At 41.2% G+C, this 19,037-nt stretch overlaps 2 protein-coding genes across 4 annotated transcripts in view; one reads left to right on the top strand and one right to left on the bottom strand.

The window, feature by feature from the left end:
* The first annotated feature begins 37 nt into the window (after positions 1-37).
* On the top strand, positions 38-4,609 carry LOC134664115 (probable RNA polymerase II nuclear localization protein SLC7A6OS). 2 transcript variants are annotated; one of them, XM_063520705.1, is made up of 6 exons: positions 38-312; positions 642-763; positions 949-1,113; positions 2,171-2,364; positions 2,854-3,030; positions 4,452-4,609. In XM_063520705.1, exons 1-6 carry the CDS (start codon positions 166-168, stop codon positions 4,556-4,558), a joined length of 912 nt encoding a protein of 303 aa, XP_063376775.1. In that variant the 5' UTR covers positions 38-165; the 3' UTR covers positions 4,559-4,609. The 2 variants fall into 2 exon arrangements, with proteins under 2 accessions (XP_063376775.1, XP_063376774.1); XM_063520704.1 differs by having other exon boundaries at positions 2,854-3,026; positions 4,445-4,609.
* A 5,771-nt stretch (positions 4,610-10,380) lies between these two features.
* Positions 10,381-19,037, bottom strand: part of LOC134663507 (zinc finger protein ush) — a 307,319-nt gene continuing 298,662 nt past the window's right edge. For both annotated transcript variants that reach the window (XM_063519889.1, XM_063519888.1), the window contains exons 2-3: positions 12,102-14,002; positions 10,381-11,706 (exon numbers count right to left, since the gene is read on the bottom strand). In XM_063519889.1, coding sequence (XP_063375959.1) covers positions 11,311-11,706; positions 12,102-14,002 — 2,297 coding nt within the window. In that variant the 3' untranslated portion in view covers positions 10,381-11,310. The remainder of the gene's footprint in view (positions 11,707-12,101; positions 14,003-19,037) is intronic.

Genomic DNA, 19,037 nt, shown 5'->3' on the forward strand with positions numbered 1-19,037 from the left:
GACTTTGACAAATTGACATTGATATTTGAGTGGTTCGCGTTCGCGGTTGTGTGCGCGTTAGCAATTCATTTCACAGTTTTAACATGTTTAATTAAATTATTTATCCTCTAACTTCAACCAATAAGTAATTTTATTTCGATCCATCACATACATGAGCGCGTAACAATGGCTACTTCGACAATATTGCGCGTAAAACGTCGGCTTGAGGATAATCCGCAGGATGCCTTGGTTCTCATGTGCAAGCGCATGAAAACTGATGCCGAAGAGGTTTCACCATCGCTGTTCGTGTTTAGGGGCACAGTTGACAATCAGGTAACGTACTCAGGCAAATAATAAGAAGCTTGTTATGGTGATATGGGACAGTTTTGGGGAACAAATAACCTTATATCTTTGAAGTTGAAGTCGTAGTCATAGCTCGGCTTTTCGGGGGCAAAAACTTATCAGTGCTAGTGATTAATGAAATATAAACTTAAGTGTTATTATAAATAGCAAGAATTTACTAAATCATAATAACAAATGTTAAACATTGTGAAAATAAGTCATATTAGAGCAATATTAGTTTATCATCTTCATAAATTTGTTCAGTTGTCCATACAGAAACATTTATTAGGCGTTATCATTATTCCTTGTATTTTTTATAGGAAACTGCAAATGTAAAAGATATAGTACCAAAAACAGATGTGAAATTGAAATCTACACACAATGTCAGCGTTATTATTGATAAACTCCGAAAAGAAAGACAGGTGGTTTCATCTGAAAACAGGTATGTATGGTAACATCACTAATGAAACTTGAACTTTCTGTCAAAATGACAAGTCATTTGTTGAAATGACTAATTTTAGAGGCTTTTCTATAAAGTACATCCAAATCATGGCTGTAGGAAGTGAGGAAATAATTATGATATATAATATTCATCATATAATGTTATTTTCTTCATGTATATTTCAGATATGAAGTGGTAAACTGCCACCGAGGACTGAAAGAAGCCTCGGACGAGTTTGACCTGGTTGATCTTGAACGGAAAGATCAGAAGGCAGATGAGCAGTATGCTTATGATCTATATACAGCTGCCAAGCAGGATTTCGATATATCTATGTTGGATAATTTAGTCAGGTAACACTTATTACGAAAGGCATAAGGTCCACCGATGGACAGTTAATAAGCAGACATTGAATTCTGTGGGGCAGAATTTTGTTTTATGTTACTTTGTATAAAATTTTATTTTTATAATCAAAACTTGGAGCGATCACAAGTACATTTATTTATTTATTTTACTTATTTGGAGATCCAACAGCTATGACAATACCATAGAAATTATAGTGGATATAGAAAGCCAATTATAGGAACTCACAGGTAGTAACATAATACTAAACTAACATGTACTACTTATACTAAGGTTACGCACTATCACAACCACATCTGTGCACAAAGCACATGAGAGAAGCATCCATAGTTGAGTTTATCAATATAGGAACTCCCTAGCTGTTAATAAATTGTGCCTCATAGAATCCTATGTCTGGTTATTTGGTACCATCACCACAGAATAAATAATAGTACTAGTTACAGAAGACTCAGTCTCTAACAAAACGCGTTTGTCACGATCAGCACAGATATGGCCGCTAGGTGGCGACAGCACCACGCGCGGCTTATGGCAAACCCCAATATTGGGGTCGAACAGATGTACTTTTAGCTACCTGTAGCAAAGCGACGAAATCGCGGAGTGAGCCACGCCTGCCATCACCCACACTCTAAACTGTCCATCCGTGGACCTTATGCCTTTTGTAATAAGGTCCACCAATGGACAGTTAAGAGGGTTGCTGTTTGTATAATATTTTTATAGCCTTTACCTACTACATTCTAGGTATTTTTTTCAATAATACAATTTTTTTTTGTTGGTCTTAAACTTTAGCAGCCCACCATCAAACAAAAAAGAAATTGGCAGTCAAATATGAAGAAATGGTATTAAAAAGTAGAATAGAATTTTTTTCTTGTTAGAAACAAGCAATTCTGTTTAATTTTATAGTGATTCAAATTTCATTTGGTCTAATTTGTTTCATTAGCCCCTTGACCTTGGGACATAAAATTCTTGAGTTCAGTTTGCAATGAATTTACAAAAATTTAATTAGCCGTAAACATTATTATTATTCCAACCCTATTTTTCATATTACAGTATAGAACACTACGAAACAGACTTAATATTCGGCACGTACCGCGACAATGGCGAGCAGTCGTCGGACGACGCGGACGACGACGACGACTCCAACGATGAGAACAACTGGCGGAACGACTATCCCGACGAGGAGGATGGGGACAGTAGTATTGATGAGGACGACATGGTGCGCGCTGTGGAGAGGTGCGGGATAGGTATGTTGCATGCTTTTGGAGCCATTTACAGACATTTATATGCCTTAGAAACTCCTCCCTTCGGGCAAACTCGGCTCCGTTCGGCTCAGCATTGCTCCGAACAATTATTAAGGTTGACACAACTTGACGTCCCTTTGTGTGCACGACCACACATAATTGACAGGCAGATGTCATGTTGTGAGAAAATTTGGGTCCACGAAAAAGCATGTAACTCTCATAGCAATTTTATTTAGCCGCAGCAAAAATTTAGTATTAATTGAGATGAATCAGGTCTCAATCAATTTGTTTATGTGGCCGAGCTACTTACTTCAACCTCTAGCCGCTTATACGTCAAACCTTGCCAAGCAAAATTAAATTTTATTTTGTCAACACAAAGTTCAAATTAGAATGGAACAGGAGGCCTTTTTATAGGTCTCTGGGCGGCTAAAGGAATGTCAAAAAGTTGAAATACGAGAAAACGGAAGCCAAGTTTTTTTATTTACTTTACAGAATCTGACCTGTCGAGCGACGCGGGTGAAGACCGCATTTACGACGGGCCCCCAGACATAAACAACGAAGATGTGCTTCGGTACGGGGCGGCCTATGCGGCCTATAAGGCGCGCGTTTTGGCCGGAGAGGGGAAAGAGCCAGGGAAGGAGTTTGCGTACTGCACGGAAATTGACGTGAGTAAAGAAATGACCATAAGGCCCACTTGCACCATTCCACGATTCCACTAACCCGGGGTTAACCGGTTAGACCTGGAGTTACCATGGTTACCAGTACAATTTGGCACTGGGTTAACGGTTTAACCGCTTAACGCCGGGTTATTGGGATGGTGCAAGTGGGCTTTAGGGCCCCCCCACATCTGGCGTCTTTCGAGCGTCGGCGTCTACAATTCTACGGCCGACGTCGACGCAACGTCGACGCAGCGTCGACGCAACTGCACAGCGACGTCATTTTCCATAGCGCTGGACCAACGCCGACAGACGCCGACGCTCGAAAGACGCCAGATGTGGGGCCGCCCTTAGGCTTTAAATTTGGAATTGAATTTCGATTGTTTTGCTGACTGACCCGATGGGGCCTATAAGGCTGGCGGCCTATAAGGTGTGCGTTTTGGCCGAAGCGGGGTAGCAACCAGGGAAGGAGTTTGCGTACTGCAGGGCAGTGGGTTTGACGCGAGGACCAGGGGTGCCTGGGTAAATCTGCCAGCCAAAAAAACGAGCATGAGGCTTTAAATGTGGAATTTAATTTTGATTCTCTTTGATAAGACAATTTCATTGTTGTTGTCAGAGAAGCCATACTCTCTGTAGGTAGTTAATATTTGAACTACTTTCCAGCACTCGTTATCTTGAGTTTAAGTTTCATTTGTTTTATTTAATGAACAATAGTTTTTAGGGTTCCGTACCCAAAGGGTAAACCGGGACCCTATTACTAAGACTTCGCTGTCGGTCCGTCCGTCTGTCCGTCCGTCCGTCCGTCCGTCTGTCCGCCTGTCCGTCACTAGGCTGTATCTCACGAACCGTCATAGCTAGACAGTTGAAATTTTCACAGATGATGTATTTAACAACAAATACTAAAAACAGAATAAAATAAAGATTTAATTGGGGCTCCCATACAGCAAACGTGATTTTTGACCAAAGTTAAGCAACGTCGGGCGTGGTCAGTACTTGGATGGGTGACCGTTTTTTATTTTGCTTTTTTTTTGCATTATGGCACGGAACCCTTCGTGCGCAAGTCCGACTCGCACTTGCCCGGTTTTATTTGTTTTTGCTTGTAATATGTCTTAAACAATGAGCGCCTCTCGCCACAAACGTCACAGTTTGGCGAGGATTTCTGTTGTAAACTGTTTAATTGTAAGTTGTTTTATGAATTATGAATAATAAATAATAAAAAAACAACGGGTTGCACTCCGGGAGTGCCGGCAGAAGTGAAAACTCAATGACATTGTAACAGTTTTTCGATCAGGTCACGTGTCCGTCTTACGAATCTTACGGTCGCGTGACCTGTCGCGAGTTTAACATTTTTTCCCACAAAAAGTGCACAGCGCCGCTAAAGAAGTTTTCACTTCAAAAAAATGTTAGTAAATTGTTTTTTTTTACAGGATGTAGACGCGAGCCCGGGCTACAAGGATGACAGCGATGACGGTTTCTACTACGGCCAGGAGGAGGATTCCAAACAGTTTCGGGAGCAGTACTCCTCCGACGAACCGGACTGAAGGTTGTGAGGTTAGCTGTAAGAGTCATGTGAATATACGCGTTTTGTTATACTTACGTTGTTTTAATTATGTCGGCGGCCGATCGTAAGATTAGGCAAATCGTGAGATTCCTAGGCATATCGTGAAACGTGAAAATCTTTGACTCGTTCCCTGAGTCGACGGAGCCCGCTCCTATTTCTGGGCAGTTTGCCCTTCGGGCATCTGAAGCAACCTAACGAACCTATCCTACCTATATATTGGTTTAATGTGACTATCGTCAAAACTAATATTACACAGGAACATTACGATCTGCCTGATCTTACGATCGGCCGCCGACATTTATACCTAGGCCACTAGCAGTGGAGCGATACTCCTGATTTCGGGCATTCTCGGCTCTGTTCGGGTCAGCATTGCTCCGAGCAATTAGGGTTGACACAACTTGAGTTCCTTTGTGTGCACGACCACAGATAAGAAAATGACTTGAATTTTGACAACCCTAAATACCCGGTAGGGATGTAATAGGTACACTAGAAAGGGACAGCATGATTCGTCCCTGAATCGCTGTCAAACTTCTGTTTTGTAGGAAGTGTCCTTTCTGTACGGTAGTACTATTATTTATTCTGCGGTAATATACGGAAATGGTCTCGTGACTTCGTGGCATCTATCCTGATACATTTTTTCTTTTCGTTGGACGTTTGTCAGCCGCAGAGATAACTGAGCCCCTTCATAGAAATTTGTTTGCAGGGGGGGTTAACTATCTCTGCTACTGACTGTATGATTGTCTTAACTAGGCCCCCTGTAGACTCGTTGATAATCTTAGAATTTTAGGAAGATTAACTTAGTAAATATACCGTAAACAGTGGGATTGATTATCAGCTTTTACGGTTCCGTACCCAAAGGGTAATATCGGGACCCTATTACTAAGACTCCACTGTCCGTCTGTCTATCACTAGGCTGCATCTCATGAACCGTGCTAGCTAGACAGTTCAAATTTTGATGTATTTCAGTTGCCGCTAGGTGTAACAACAAATACTAAAAAGTACGGAACCCTTGGTGGGCGAATCGGACTCGCACTTGTCCGGTTTTATTTATAGTGCTACTAACAGACAGGCGTACCGGACTACGACCTTGGTCCGGACTCCGGTCAGCTTATCTCTTTCTCGCTTTCACTGATAGCTGCGTCCTTAACGGACGTACGGCGAACCAACTTCCAAGATCGGTACGCCCGTCTGGTAGTGCTTTTAAATCAAGGTTATAGGGTTTTTGATTAATTAAAGGTTGAAAAGAAAACAAATCATTAATATGTGATAAATAATTTATTGTCTGGCGTATTTTACAATATCATTGTAGGCCTACTCAAGTTAATGATTCATAATTACACGTATTATCACTTTAGGGTGTTTCTACACACTCTTACACAAATATTTATATTTCACAAACTTTAACATACTATTTAAATTTTAATACTTATTAGTCAATGGAGCCATTAACGCACGAAAACGCCGCTCCCATACAATCACACGTTCTCATTTTAAAATGATATGCTTAACCTTTTGAACGCCACAGACGGCAATTGACGTCAACGCAAAATCGTGACAGCGACGCCAAAGACGGCATTTGACGTCGATCGTTTTTTGATGAAAATCTACTGAAAAACACCCCACTTTTAGGTTGGCATTATTTACTCACAAAACTAAATTTTACCCCCGTGGCGTCAGTAGTACGCCAAATGGATGCGCCATTTGGCGTACAAAAGGTTAAATTACATGACACTTGGCATGAACATTTATGTAAATAACATTATTTGTCTTTTCTACTCGTCGACTTTAATTGTTGAATTAATTCAACTACGTATACCAAACTGTAGTCATTTCTACTGAACTCGACTATAATGACTTCTAACGAAACGCTTTATTCAACTGTTATGAATTGGACCAACTTGTGGCCGCGATCAAGACCAATAAACTAAAGGATAGAACAAAAGACATCAACGCGCTTCTATTTAATGAATGAGAAGTGCGTTGATGTTTTTTGTACTATCATTTTATATCTACTGATGTACTTACCTAATTTTGTTTCATTATTTAGGTTTTATAGGTGATAAAGTATTATTTTAGATGACTTGTAAAAAAGGTATTGTGTGCAATAGTGATATAATCAAGTTTCGACTCTTTCTCTCTCCCGTGCCATACTTAGGCCATTCAGCAAGATTCTTGGCCTAAACACGGTACTCGTCTACTTATATCACTATTGTATAAAAATTATAAAATACTTACTAATTAAAAGGAAAACAGAGCGAGTGACCAATCCTAGTTAAATTTTAAGTTTGTGAAATATAAATATTTATATAAAATCTCTATAGAACCACTCTTAATCAACATCTTAAGAATATCCTATAGCTAATAGAACTTATTTCACAATGACACTTAAAAAACTATCCTATTGCAATGCCTCAAATTTGAATTTTAATTACAAGTGGAATTGTGAAATAAATACATGTTTTAGTTTAAATACAGCTTACTTTCTGCTACCTTGTGTTTTGTCTCTTTGAATTGAAACTCAAAAAATAACAAAAACATTTGTGTCAAAGTCTAGTCATAGGTCCTAATTTGTCGATTACCATAAGGGCGAGATTTGCTTGTATCTTTATACGAATAACCTGTCAAACCGTCTTTATGGCGAGCGACGAAGTGGAACGTTTTGTTGGCTGCGGACACATTTATTATGTTACTACAGTAAGGACCCTAAGCACGAAGAATTACGCACATTGACTCGCCATTTCCTATCTATATCGCAGGTGTTTTTTATTGCTGTCCCGCACGCACAGTGGCATTGACCGCCGGCATCATTGGTGGGACAGCAATACTTATGCGCGGGTGATAGAGATGAGATGAGAAATGGTGGGTTGATATACCAAATTCTTCGTGCTTTGCGTCCTTACTTCACTTATGGTAATATGGATTTTTGAGCTAGGTATACTATAATGTGCCTATTTAAATTCAATACATTGATATTAACTAAAACTTTCTTCCACAAACACAAGGTCCAGGTTTCAGTTATTCGAGATGTCTAAAATTACAACTATTTCTGAGAACACAGATTATGGCACGTTATCAGATGCAATTCGTAACAATGTCATGATTTACGTTACTCTGTGACCACCGAAACACGTGAATGTAAACTCTATGTCAACGTACATAAGGTTTTACAAAGAACTTGATATAAATACATGAACAGAATACCTGTCTTACTTTGACTCAATTTTTTTTCTTTAACCTTTTGACCGCCATAGACGTCAACTGACGTGCGCGGCTGCAGCTAAATATCAACGTTCGTGCATTCCGACAATGTTCACCGCACACGATAGGCGTGGCGTTCAAAGGCTTAATAAACATAAAATATTGCGTAGTCAACAGCAATAATTGCTAAACATGTGAGGCGTTCAAAATTATTTGAGCATAACTTTATCGTTAAGCGAGCAAGAGCGTGATGTGCAGATAATTTTGACCAAAGTTAAAGGCGTAATAGACTACCGCACCGCGATCTTGGTGCGGTTAAAATCTCTTTCTCGCTCTAACTTATAGCGGCGTCCTTAACGCTCGTACGGCGACCACCATACACACTATCGATACGTGCAGTCTGTTACGGCTTTGTCTTCTGAGGGCCTACGGCGAACCACGTTCGACGTGTTGCCTCCCTGTCACACTTACGTACGAATTTACAAGTGCGACAGAGAGGCAACACGTTACTAGTGTTGACTGTAACGTGATTTTTACGATCAGAGACGGATTTGGATTTTTTTTGTCGAATGCACTGATGACATTAAATCCGAAAATATAAAAATGGTTTTACGTCAAGCAAGAATACAACAATACAAACTGACTGTACTTATATCGATATAACGTCATTAATGATTGACATTCCAACTATATTGATGGAAGAATATGATTTATGACAACCATTTTATGCGGTTATGTTTAAATTAAAAAATAAACGGTTACACTGTGTTGTTTACACAAATATTTTATGTCGTCTTACTGAAATTACCGTTATTTTTAATTTAAGCATAACAATTATAATTAACCTGGTTGATAACAACAAAGTAGACTATTCGGTAGCAGCCTGCCAAAAAAGAGTAGAAATTAAAAAGTGGCAACACTGTAGTGTCGTCCCTTTCAAATCAATTTATATAAGCGATCGGGATGACACTACAGTGTTGCCACTTTTTAATTTCTACTCTTTTTTGTCAGGCTGTAATTAATTATGATAAAGAGTAATTAAACCGTACGTTACCAGCCTGGGATGTCTCTTTCTATATTTTTTTGACAGACAGACATACCCTAATATTTTTAATTTTGTAAGTACAGAAGATTTGTCTTCTGCAGAATTAGATGACAACGGTAACTTTTACATTTTACAACTGGCAACACTATTATTAGCGAAATTAACCGCAACTATTTCAAACTTCAAGCCCGCTCCACTCTCGTGCGAGCGTGCCGAGCCACGAGACGCGAGTGTAAGCCCCTATTCACACGGGAGCTTATTCAACGCGCGTTAAAAAAAAAGCGCTTGAATATGTCTGCACTCTAAATTTGATTTAACGATCAAGGCTTAAAGTCGAAAATCCAACAACGCTTGATAAAAAGCGCCACCGCTGTCGTGTGAATGCATACTTGGTTATCCATTTGTTTCATTCAAACGCTTTTTTAACGCGCGTTGAAAAAGCTCCCGTCCGAATGGCGGCTAAGCGGACCTCCAAAGTGTGGAGCGGGCTTAAGGGCCAGCAATTTAGTTTTTTATTGGACTACAATTTAGTCTTGCCAATTCAATATTGCCAGTTTTTAGTTGAAACTCCCGACAGTCGGTTTGTTATTCTGTAGCATTGACACATCCTCCACTCTATCTGCCCAAGGGTATTTAGGACGACCGATGTTTAGTGACGCTAGTAATCATACGGTTCGTTTACCTTTTCAAAAACCAGAACTTAAACACATTTCGAGACAACACAGTGACAATTTACAATTCTAAAGATAAGTCTTGTGTTTATTATTCTATAACTATATTAGTGAGATAGCTATAAATGCATACGATACGCTAGCGATGCTTTGGCATTGACAAAACATGGTATTTATCTTAATTCCTTATTTATTCAAATGCTTTTTAATCTATTTCTGCGTGCAACGGAACGTATTTTTGTAAGTACAGCTCAAGAGAATATAATCAACAGCTTGGCAAAAAAGAGTACAAATTAAAATGTGGCAACACTGTAGTGTCGTCTCGTTTTCTTATACATTTTGGTATGAAAGGGACGACACTACAGTGTTGCCACTTTTTAATTTCTACTCTTTTTTGCCGAGCTGTACGTTTCTAAACTGAAAAGGAACAGTTAGGCACGTACTCACAAAAATACGTTCTTAAACTGAAAATGATACAGTTGAGATTGTATCTATAAAAAGATACTTTGTATAATATGAAATATACAGTATGAAATTTCGCCAAAAATGTGACGTAATGCAAGATTTTATGTCTATATTTTTACATTAAAATAATTCATCTCCTTACCGCATGTTTAGTGTTAGGACAAATATGTTTATACCTACTCCAAAAAGCGATTGGCCTTTGATACTTATTTCGTAATAAAAGATAAAAGTAGCATATAAACGAGGCTCCCTTTCAGATATCTCGAATGTCAAGCCCCCTCCAGACTATGCGCGTGAATCGCGGGCGAAGCCGCGAACGCGAGTGTGGAGTCGATTTTCGCAGACAGCGAAATCGACTCCACACTCGCGTTCGCGGCTTCGCCCGCGATTCACGCGCATAGTCTGGAGGGGGCTTTAGAAACAATATAATGTAGTCAGCACAGAAATATAGATGGCGCTGATATCAAAAACTGTTGAGTAAGTTCGTTGCATGTAAAACAACTCATGGTCTTTCTTGCAGTTTGCAGACTTACTAGAGCACGAGGCAGCTATCCGTTAGAGTGAGATAAGTAGTAATACCTCCATCTATTAATTTTTAACGATAGAAGATAGCTGCCGTCTGCTCTTGTAAGATTTCTTTGCATATAGTTGTATATAATTCATGTTGTTCATGTCACATTTTTGGTGAAACCATTATAATATTTAGTTTACCGATAGCTATAGCACTGTATGTAATGTACCTGTATTGAGTACGACTTTAAATACTCAGGTTCCTAATAATAATATTAAACAAAATTAACAACAAATTAAGAACAATTGCTTAGAACAAATGGTAATAAAATTTCGTTATGATGTAATAATATCTTTACACATACTTTAATATTTACAATTTGGTAGTTTTTAACGTTAACTAATACATACACGATTAACTTTAATTTTACATAACAATAACAAAAAAACTATATATTGAGAGCTATTTACATAAGCCGTTATGTCCAATCAAATTAAATTCAAACCGTTAAATTTGGCGTTGATATGCAGTATAATATATCGATTATTTCAATTATTGCACATGATATAATATAGATCCAAAAGTTTTAGATACGATTTCACTTAATTTTATAACAAAGCGCAATCGAGTTGCAACTCTGGAGAGAAAGACGCTGATATAAGTTAAAAAAGATATAAGTACAAATTGAATTATCCCTTTAATATACAATTGCGTCAAGAGTGAGTCGCATCTCGATAATGACACTACATTAATTTTCAAAGACCTATCTATGACTGGTCTACTCTAATCCTGATAAACACCTCAATCCTCATTCTGAACGTTTCTAATTTCAAACGCAACGTTCAAAGCACTTCGTTAACCCGCGCGGTTGGCAGCGCCGCCGGCACATTGTTATTTGCCGCGGCATCCTGGTTATTTGCCGTGCAATAAAACTGCTTATGCGCCTTATAAGTGTTGACATATTTGAACGAAATGTCGCAAGATTTGCAGTAGTTGGGTGTTTCTTCTTCTGTATCTGCCGGTTCTTTTTTTATGTCGACGGCGGGTATGGGGGATGTTTCCTCTGTTTCTGGTTCATCGGTGGCGTGGACTAGGCGGGCGTGGCGGACGACGTTACCCCGGTAGGTGGAGGTGTATGCGCACGAGCTGCAGCGGTGCACGCGCTCCCCTACGGCGGGGGCGGGAGAAGTGGCTTCGCGGCTGTCTTCCTCGACCACGCAGGCTATGTAGCTCTCTTCCTGGAATTTAAAATATACAATTTTAAATATTTGCCTAGGGATGCAAATTGATAGTGATGTGAAGTGATAATAGTGTTTTAACTGTAATTTGGACTAAGAGCACCTAGGCGGGTAGTATTTAAATTTTGTCATAAAATTTTGTGATATATTTGCATAAGATGAGGCGTTGCTAGAGATTTAAACAACTTCCTTGCAGGTCGAAGTCCATAAATAGTTTACTATAGTTATTTTTTTTTCAGATAGCTTTATGAGAACTATTGCGCCACGTAATTAATTTATGAGTTAGTTTTATGTTTAAAGCAATTAAATGCGAAACTGGCACTACCACGATTTCATGATCAGTAAAAGTAGCTATAGTTATTGTTTACCGAAAAATTCAACCAAAGACAACTTACCTGCAAATCAGCAGGCTTCTTCGGGAAGTGCATTCGTATGTGTGTACGCATCCCGCGCAGTGTGTTACCGCGGTAACGGCAGATGGTGCAGCGGAAGGCCTTGACGCCTGCGTGTGCCTCCATATGGCGCTGCGCTGCTGCCGCTGTCGGCGATACCACGTCGCAGCACGGACACTTCCACCCTCCCTCCGATCCAGATGCGGGCCTAGGAGCCTCAGGAACAGACCGAGGTGAACGCGTCTCGCGCTTCGTGCAGTAATAGCTCTGATGCGTTGCCAAGTTGTCTAAAGAACTGAAGTGGATCCCACAAGCCAAACAGTAAAGCTGGCGGTACTGAGGCGGTGGTCCAGGCTCCGGAGGCGCAGGACTCACCCGCTCGTCCCCGCCCGAGTTACAATAGTGTTGCTTATGCACGCGATAATTCTCGTATTTGCAGAAGACGATGTTGCATTCTTTGCATTTAGACACGCCTTGCTTGACTAGAACTTGTGGGGAAGCGGCTGCCAGAGGCAGTTCTGAGGCTAGACGCATGGCCAGGGCTGGCGGTAGGATTGCAGGGGGTACGGGGATGAATTTGCCCTCGGGTGGGGAGGGAACGCTTGGCGGCTTTGGCGTTGGCCCTCTGGAGTCTCGTCGTCGGCGCTTTGGTGAGCTCTCTCCTGTAGGAGATGATGATCGACGCTGCGGCGACGGCGTGCCTGGAGAACCTGGGAGTGACGGCGCGCAGACAATCTGTTCAGGCGTCGCGGATCGCAGCCTATTTTCTTTCTCATGCTCATCAGTACCAACGGATTCAGGAGTCCGCCGCACGCTTAAATCCAAAGGGGTACCACCATCTTTCAAAGATTCCCGAGGCCGATTCGCTGATTTTAAAACTTCGGCTTCTTTTCCATCGGAATTCATATTTGGTATAGCTCGGCTGAGCGGTTGAAATGTGCCGTTTGGCAGTAAAAAGCACGGCGTGTCGGGATCTGGTAGAGTTGTGCCCGGGAGGGTGCTCGCGCCCCGCAGCAGTGAATACGGGACGATGAGTATAGGATTAGTAGGCAGGGCTAGCGCATATTGGTTCTGGGCAGGTGGTGTGGCTCCAGGAGATGGAGGCGCAGATCCTGAGGTTACAGAACTTCCTCTGGCTGAAGCTGCAGCAGGTTTCACCACCTGTCTCGTGCTACAGTAATGTGTTTTATGAGCTCTATACGTTTGGATCGAGCTGAACCTTATGTCACAGTCAGCGCAGTACCGATCGGGCGACGGTTGGCCTTCGGTAGCTTCCCCGTTAGAAGTCGGGGTCGGGGCAGGGGTTCCGCTGCTGACTGGAGATGACGAATGCATGCGCATATGTCTGTTAAGGCTGACTTTCTTATCAGCGCTATACGAGCAGTAGGTGCAAGCATATTGCTTTCCTGTACGTCTCGGAGTCTTTGCATCGCTACTGGATTCATCTCCTGCGGCATCAGCGCCCGGTTCCACAGATTCTGAAGGTTTCGGCCGCCTGTTCGAGCAGTAGTGCTCCTGGTGCGCTTGTAGCGTGCTTAGAGAAGAATAGCGGATGCCGCATGGCTGGCACATGTAGCCGGTCGGAGCGACCGGGAAGAGTGCAGGGAACGCCGCCGCTGTTAGAGCGAGGTAGTCCCTGGCTTGCGCTTGCGTCGTTGCAGGCGGCGGCGGGGGAGAGGGCGACGGGAGCTCGCGCTTAACCGGCGCGGCGGAGGGCGCCAGCGCGGGGTCAGTGGCGAGGCTCGTGTTGAGGCGCAGGCGCGGCGGCGAGGCGGCTGGGGAGCCCGCCGACGCCGACGCGGGCGACGCGCCGCCGCTCGACGCGGCCCGCTCTCCCCCCGAGCTCGGCGTGCGAGGTTCTCCTGGCATCGCCTCGCTCTCGTTTCCCCATTCCTCGTCCTCACCTGAAATAAGAAGGATAGAATTTACATAATTTATTAAGGAGCCAGTGGGCGGATAGACGCTAATGGATATGCAAACAAAAAGTATCGAGCCCAATATCGGTTCCTATTAGTGTCGGGGAAGCGGGTGATAGTCGTCACCCGTCACGTTTCGCGCTATCAGTCGGCGTCAGTCAGATCCAGGCCCGAGTCGAGGCATACATTACGCTCCTAATTGAGACGTGCCCGCGCTATGTAAATGTCGCCGCGTGGGTGGGGCAGTACATGTTAACAAATGCGAGAAATGTTTCCAGATAATAGCGAGCTAGTCCATCAATATCGCGCGCAAACAGAACAAAACCTTAACGGGCACATGTAATTGGATCTGATTTCCAGAAAATGCTCGCTCACCTTCCTTTTTCAGCGACAAGGATCTCGACCGAGCGAGGAATTAACCTATCTTTCGCGCAGCGATCTCTCAAAACGCCAATTAATGAGAGGCTCAACTTCATTCTCCTGGCCCTGTGAAGATCATTATATGGGCACGACAGCGCGATGGACGCGACGATTGGGCGCGCGCCATCTCTCGGTAACGAATACGACTCGAATCGGATTGCGTTCGGGTCACGCTATCCTAGCGCGCGCTGATTGGCCGGCCGATGTTTGGTGACGCGCGATTGGCCGTTAGAGTATGCGCCGTCATACTCGAGTTATCGGAGTTCGTTAGCGTTCGCTAAATAAGTTATAAAGCGATTGTTCGGTGAAAGGTTGTACGTAGAATCAGATAGATGGCGTGACTGGGTGTCGTTTAGCCGCGCGCTGCAGCTCGTTTCGTTAACGTTAAAATGATATTCATCTGTAACCTTTGTCTTTATAAACATGTCAGCGAAGGCTTTAAATGAGAGAAGCATGCGATGCATAATTCGCCCGCATAGTTTTGACTAGTCATAGAATTATCACAGGCTTTGTTGCGCCATGCATCTCGTGGGAGCAGACATGTTTGCAATCGCAATAACTCAGCGTTCAAGTACGAGCGTTATTCTGAATTATAGAATAATGTAAAGGTTATTCCAGAGATTTGTGAGGCTATCGGTACGTAGTTGCTTACCAATATCTTGCGGGTAAGTAGGTAGGTACCCACTTTTTTATTAAAAATGTAACGTATTTACAATTTGAAATTAACAATAGGTACAAGTTTTGGGTTGGTAGTAAGGTATAAGGTATAATCATACGTTCGATAAATACGCCCATAAGGATTTCTTGCATTAACATACTTGCTCGCAAGGTATTCAAGGTAATAATGCTTCCTGTAGATCTGCTTATAAGTAGGTTTTATTTCCACGTTTCGTTTTTCATTTGAATAATCTATTAAAATCAATTAAATGTATTACATATATAGGAATAAGTAGGTCTAGATTATTAAAAAAATGATTCTACAGTAACGCGCATGTCACAACAATATTGCATCAGGAGACATTTTGCCACCGAAGTGGATATAAAGCGCTTCATCTTAATTCAGTCGTCCTACTTGGCATTCTAACTCTAGTTCGTTTTTTTTAGCATTAGAAAGAACTTGCAAGAAGGTAAGCGATCTTGACATGTCTTTTAATTGAAAAACGCTTTTTAAAAACCAAAAACGATTACTTATGAAAGTAGAAGAATATAGGTAGGTATTTATAGGATCCTAAAATATTGTTCCTATTAGTGCAGTCAGATGTACTAAACGCGATTACCCCCAGTGACTAAGCGCCACTTGCGCCATTCCCTAACCCGGGTTTAACCGGTTAAACAGTGTCAAATTGTACTGGTAACCATGGTAACTCCAAAATTTACCGGTTAACGCTGGGTTAGTGGGATGTCGCAAGTGGCGCAGTCATTTAGAGTTAACCCTGTGTCAAATTGTACTGGTAACCATGGCAACTCCAGGTTTAATCGGTAAACCCCGGGTTAGTGAGGTAGTACAAGTGACCCTTACGATACTATACGATTACTATACGATTCTAAATTAAGAAAGGTGTGTGGAGCGTTTAAAAATACTTAGTCTAAACGACAGCTAAACAAAGCGTAATTCACCATGTTCCCAAACTTGATCCGTCCGGACGTGTCGAACTTACCGAACACGTGTCACGGCTGCCATCTTGTTTTTATCTGTGGCATCGGGCCCAATTAAAATAGTCGTGCATCGGCCGCGTCAGAATCTGCCGATAGCCATCGGACCGTGAGCGATCACCAACTACGCGATAACCGGCGTGATCCATCATCGAATTGTAATGGTTTGGTAGCTGATCAGTTGTACACGAATAATAAATACCTATGTAAAGTGTATTCGGGTAATTCCGAAAAGTTGAGAATCTCGAAAACATACTCTAATCATGATTTAATTATGGGTGGTTTTCGGAATTGGCCGACATTTTGAAGTAGTTGGAATTACCCTGTCGGGTAATTAAAAACAATCAGAATGTTGGAGAATTTCGAAAATTATTCTTAATTTAAGAGTCCATTTCAGACTAACGCTACGTCTTACGTAGGCGAACAACGCGCGAACGCGGCGCGGCGCGGCGCGGCGAAATCAATCCTTTGATGCCCATAGAAGTGTCCTACGTAAGCGATCTCGTTGCGAACGCGGTGCGGCGCGATTTGCACGCGAATGTCAGGCGGCGCGGCGCGGCGCGGCGCGGCGGCGGCCGCTTTCGCCGCGCCGCGCCGCGCCGCGTTCGCGCGTTGTTCGCCTACGTAAGACGTAGCGTTACACAATTTAAAAACGTAGGCGCAAAGTATCGATCTGTCATATTTTTTTTTATTTCGCGACATTTTTGTTGATGGTATTGGTACCTAGAACCTACCTATATGCCAGATGATAACAAGAATTTCATAACAGTCAACCCAATGGTAATTCGTTCAAATGTCAAATACGAGTTGCTCGAGCATGAAATTGATTTTCTGATATCACGGCGATAAAGTTCATAAATAAAACATAACATGTATTATGTATGCCGTTGTGATTGATCTCGGCCTGTCGCCGCCTTCATAACTGTTATTAGTCAGTAAACCTTTACAGGGTTCCGTGGTACATCGGAACCCTACTTTGAATAGCCAGAAAAAAAATTGACAATATTTCTGATTTTATAACAAAATTCCTGAAAAAGGTCTGTCTTACCTAAAATTGCTCAGATATTATGATATCGTGTTATAAAGTTTTGTAGTGCCACTATAATCTATAATATATAATCGGATTACATATTTTTAAAGGAATTGCACGTTTATTGTACCTAGCACTTTCTCACTGATTTTACTTTTTTTTGCGTGTATAATGTTGTAATATTAATACCCAACTCATCTATAATACACTTTTTCCTCAGTCCAGTAGATAATGCCTCTCACACTTGCCCAATTCCCATGAATGCTAGGTTTAATTTAAAAGTAAGATCGTTATTGAAAGTGATATTGGTGCATAAGTTAGCATCGGCATTGACTTGCCACTCTACTTGTATCGGTAGATCTTGTAGTAATTAGGGGAATGAAACGATTTACTGAGCAAAAGAGAGCAGTATTTAGTTATTAGACAGGTCAGTAACTGGCATGACAATTCAACCCTGTAAGGTTTATATTTGCTCTACATGTATAATTATAGTGCGTCAAGCAAATCTTGTCAGTAGCAATGTAAAGCAAACTAAAGTAGGGCAACACTCAAAGAGTAGTATTGCGCTAAGAAAAGCAGCAATGTACAATTTACATCGAACCAAAACTTTTTTTTCCGCTTAGCGCGCCCTATTACGTACGTCAATTCAAATTGTCACTCGCGGATTTCTCTATTGAAAATGTTTGAAATTGTTATTAATAGGTATAGATGGACAATTTAAAAGCGGTGTGTGATGTTGATAAAAATATTAACTAATTTGAAGATTTCAAAATAAAATTAAAAGTGGATTATGCCGTTAAACAAGAATATATGAATAAAAACATTGTTTCAGCAGGTAGATGTCCTACTGGATTTCAATATTTTATTAGATTTCTCAGTTGGCACTGTAGGCATTGTAGGCACCTTAGCTTTGATTAACCATAATCTTATTTAATATATTGGTATTTAACAGCAGAAATATCTCTTGAAATAGAATCGATTTAGAATGTAAACAAAGATGAAGGCTGTCATTCGCGGTCCACATTCCACAGATAAAACACAGATGACACGCGATTTTCGAATTATTCGAACACAGTGTTGCTAACCCGCGATTTTTCAAATTTGCCGCCGTTTGCTACTGACAAGATTTGCTTGACCCAGTATATGTAATGTTTTTTTGTTCGCAACTTTTTCCAAATGTGGATCTTATATTAATTTGTACCAAAGAACTAACGAAAACTGTCAATTATTATAATTAGACGATCAAATATTAGGACCCTTAAAATACTAGATACATATTTGATTCAGTAGAACAGACAGGATCAAGCACGACTCTGTGGAAAAATAATAAAGAAAGAAAGAAAAATAGTCATCTCCTCATGAATATTATGATTGCTGCCAGTGACATTTCTAGAACTAACTTCAATTAACGCTGTCTTTTAGCTAAATCAAAATGGAATCAACCAAACTTTTCTACTCAATAACTATTTATCAGTGCTACCATCTAGAATCTACGCCCTGTCAACTTAACGTCACTACAACTCGGACACCATTAGCGGTGTTGCCAGCTAAAAATAAAACCATAGACAAAGGTTGACGGACTGTAGATTATCGATGTTGGCATCTTGATGCTGTGTTGGTCTGTTAGTTCATCTGTCATGCGGTAAAGACGGGGTGTTTAATTTGAATTGAGAATGCTTGAAATACAATAGCTCCTGTTTTGGTTTTGTTTCTTAATGTGTAACGTTTTTTGTTTGTGGTTAACAAGCGTTATATTATATGGATTGGAGAAACAATGTTGTAATTGGTCTGGTAAGCTAAAGAATGAGATAAATGAGAATGAGCTGGTAAAAGATGAAATTGTGTTAATAATTGAGTGTAAAAAAATGTGGTAAAAGATACAATTTTGGGGCGGTGGGTAGTGTGTAGCGCGCAAGTACC

Source organism: Cydia fagiglandana, chromosome 4, assembly GCF_963556715.1.
Source record: "Cydia fagiglandana chromosome 4, ilCydFagi1.1, whole genome shotgun sequence".
Lineage (NCBI taxonomy): Eukaryota > Metazoa > Arthropoda > Insecta > Lepidoptera > Tortricidae > Cydia > Cydia fagiglandana.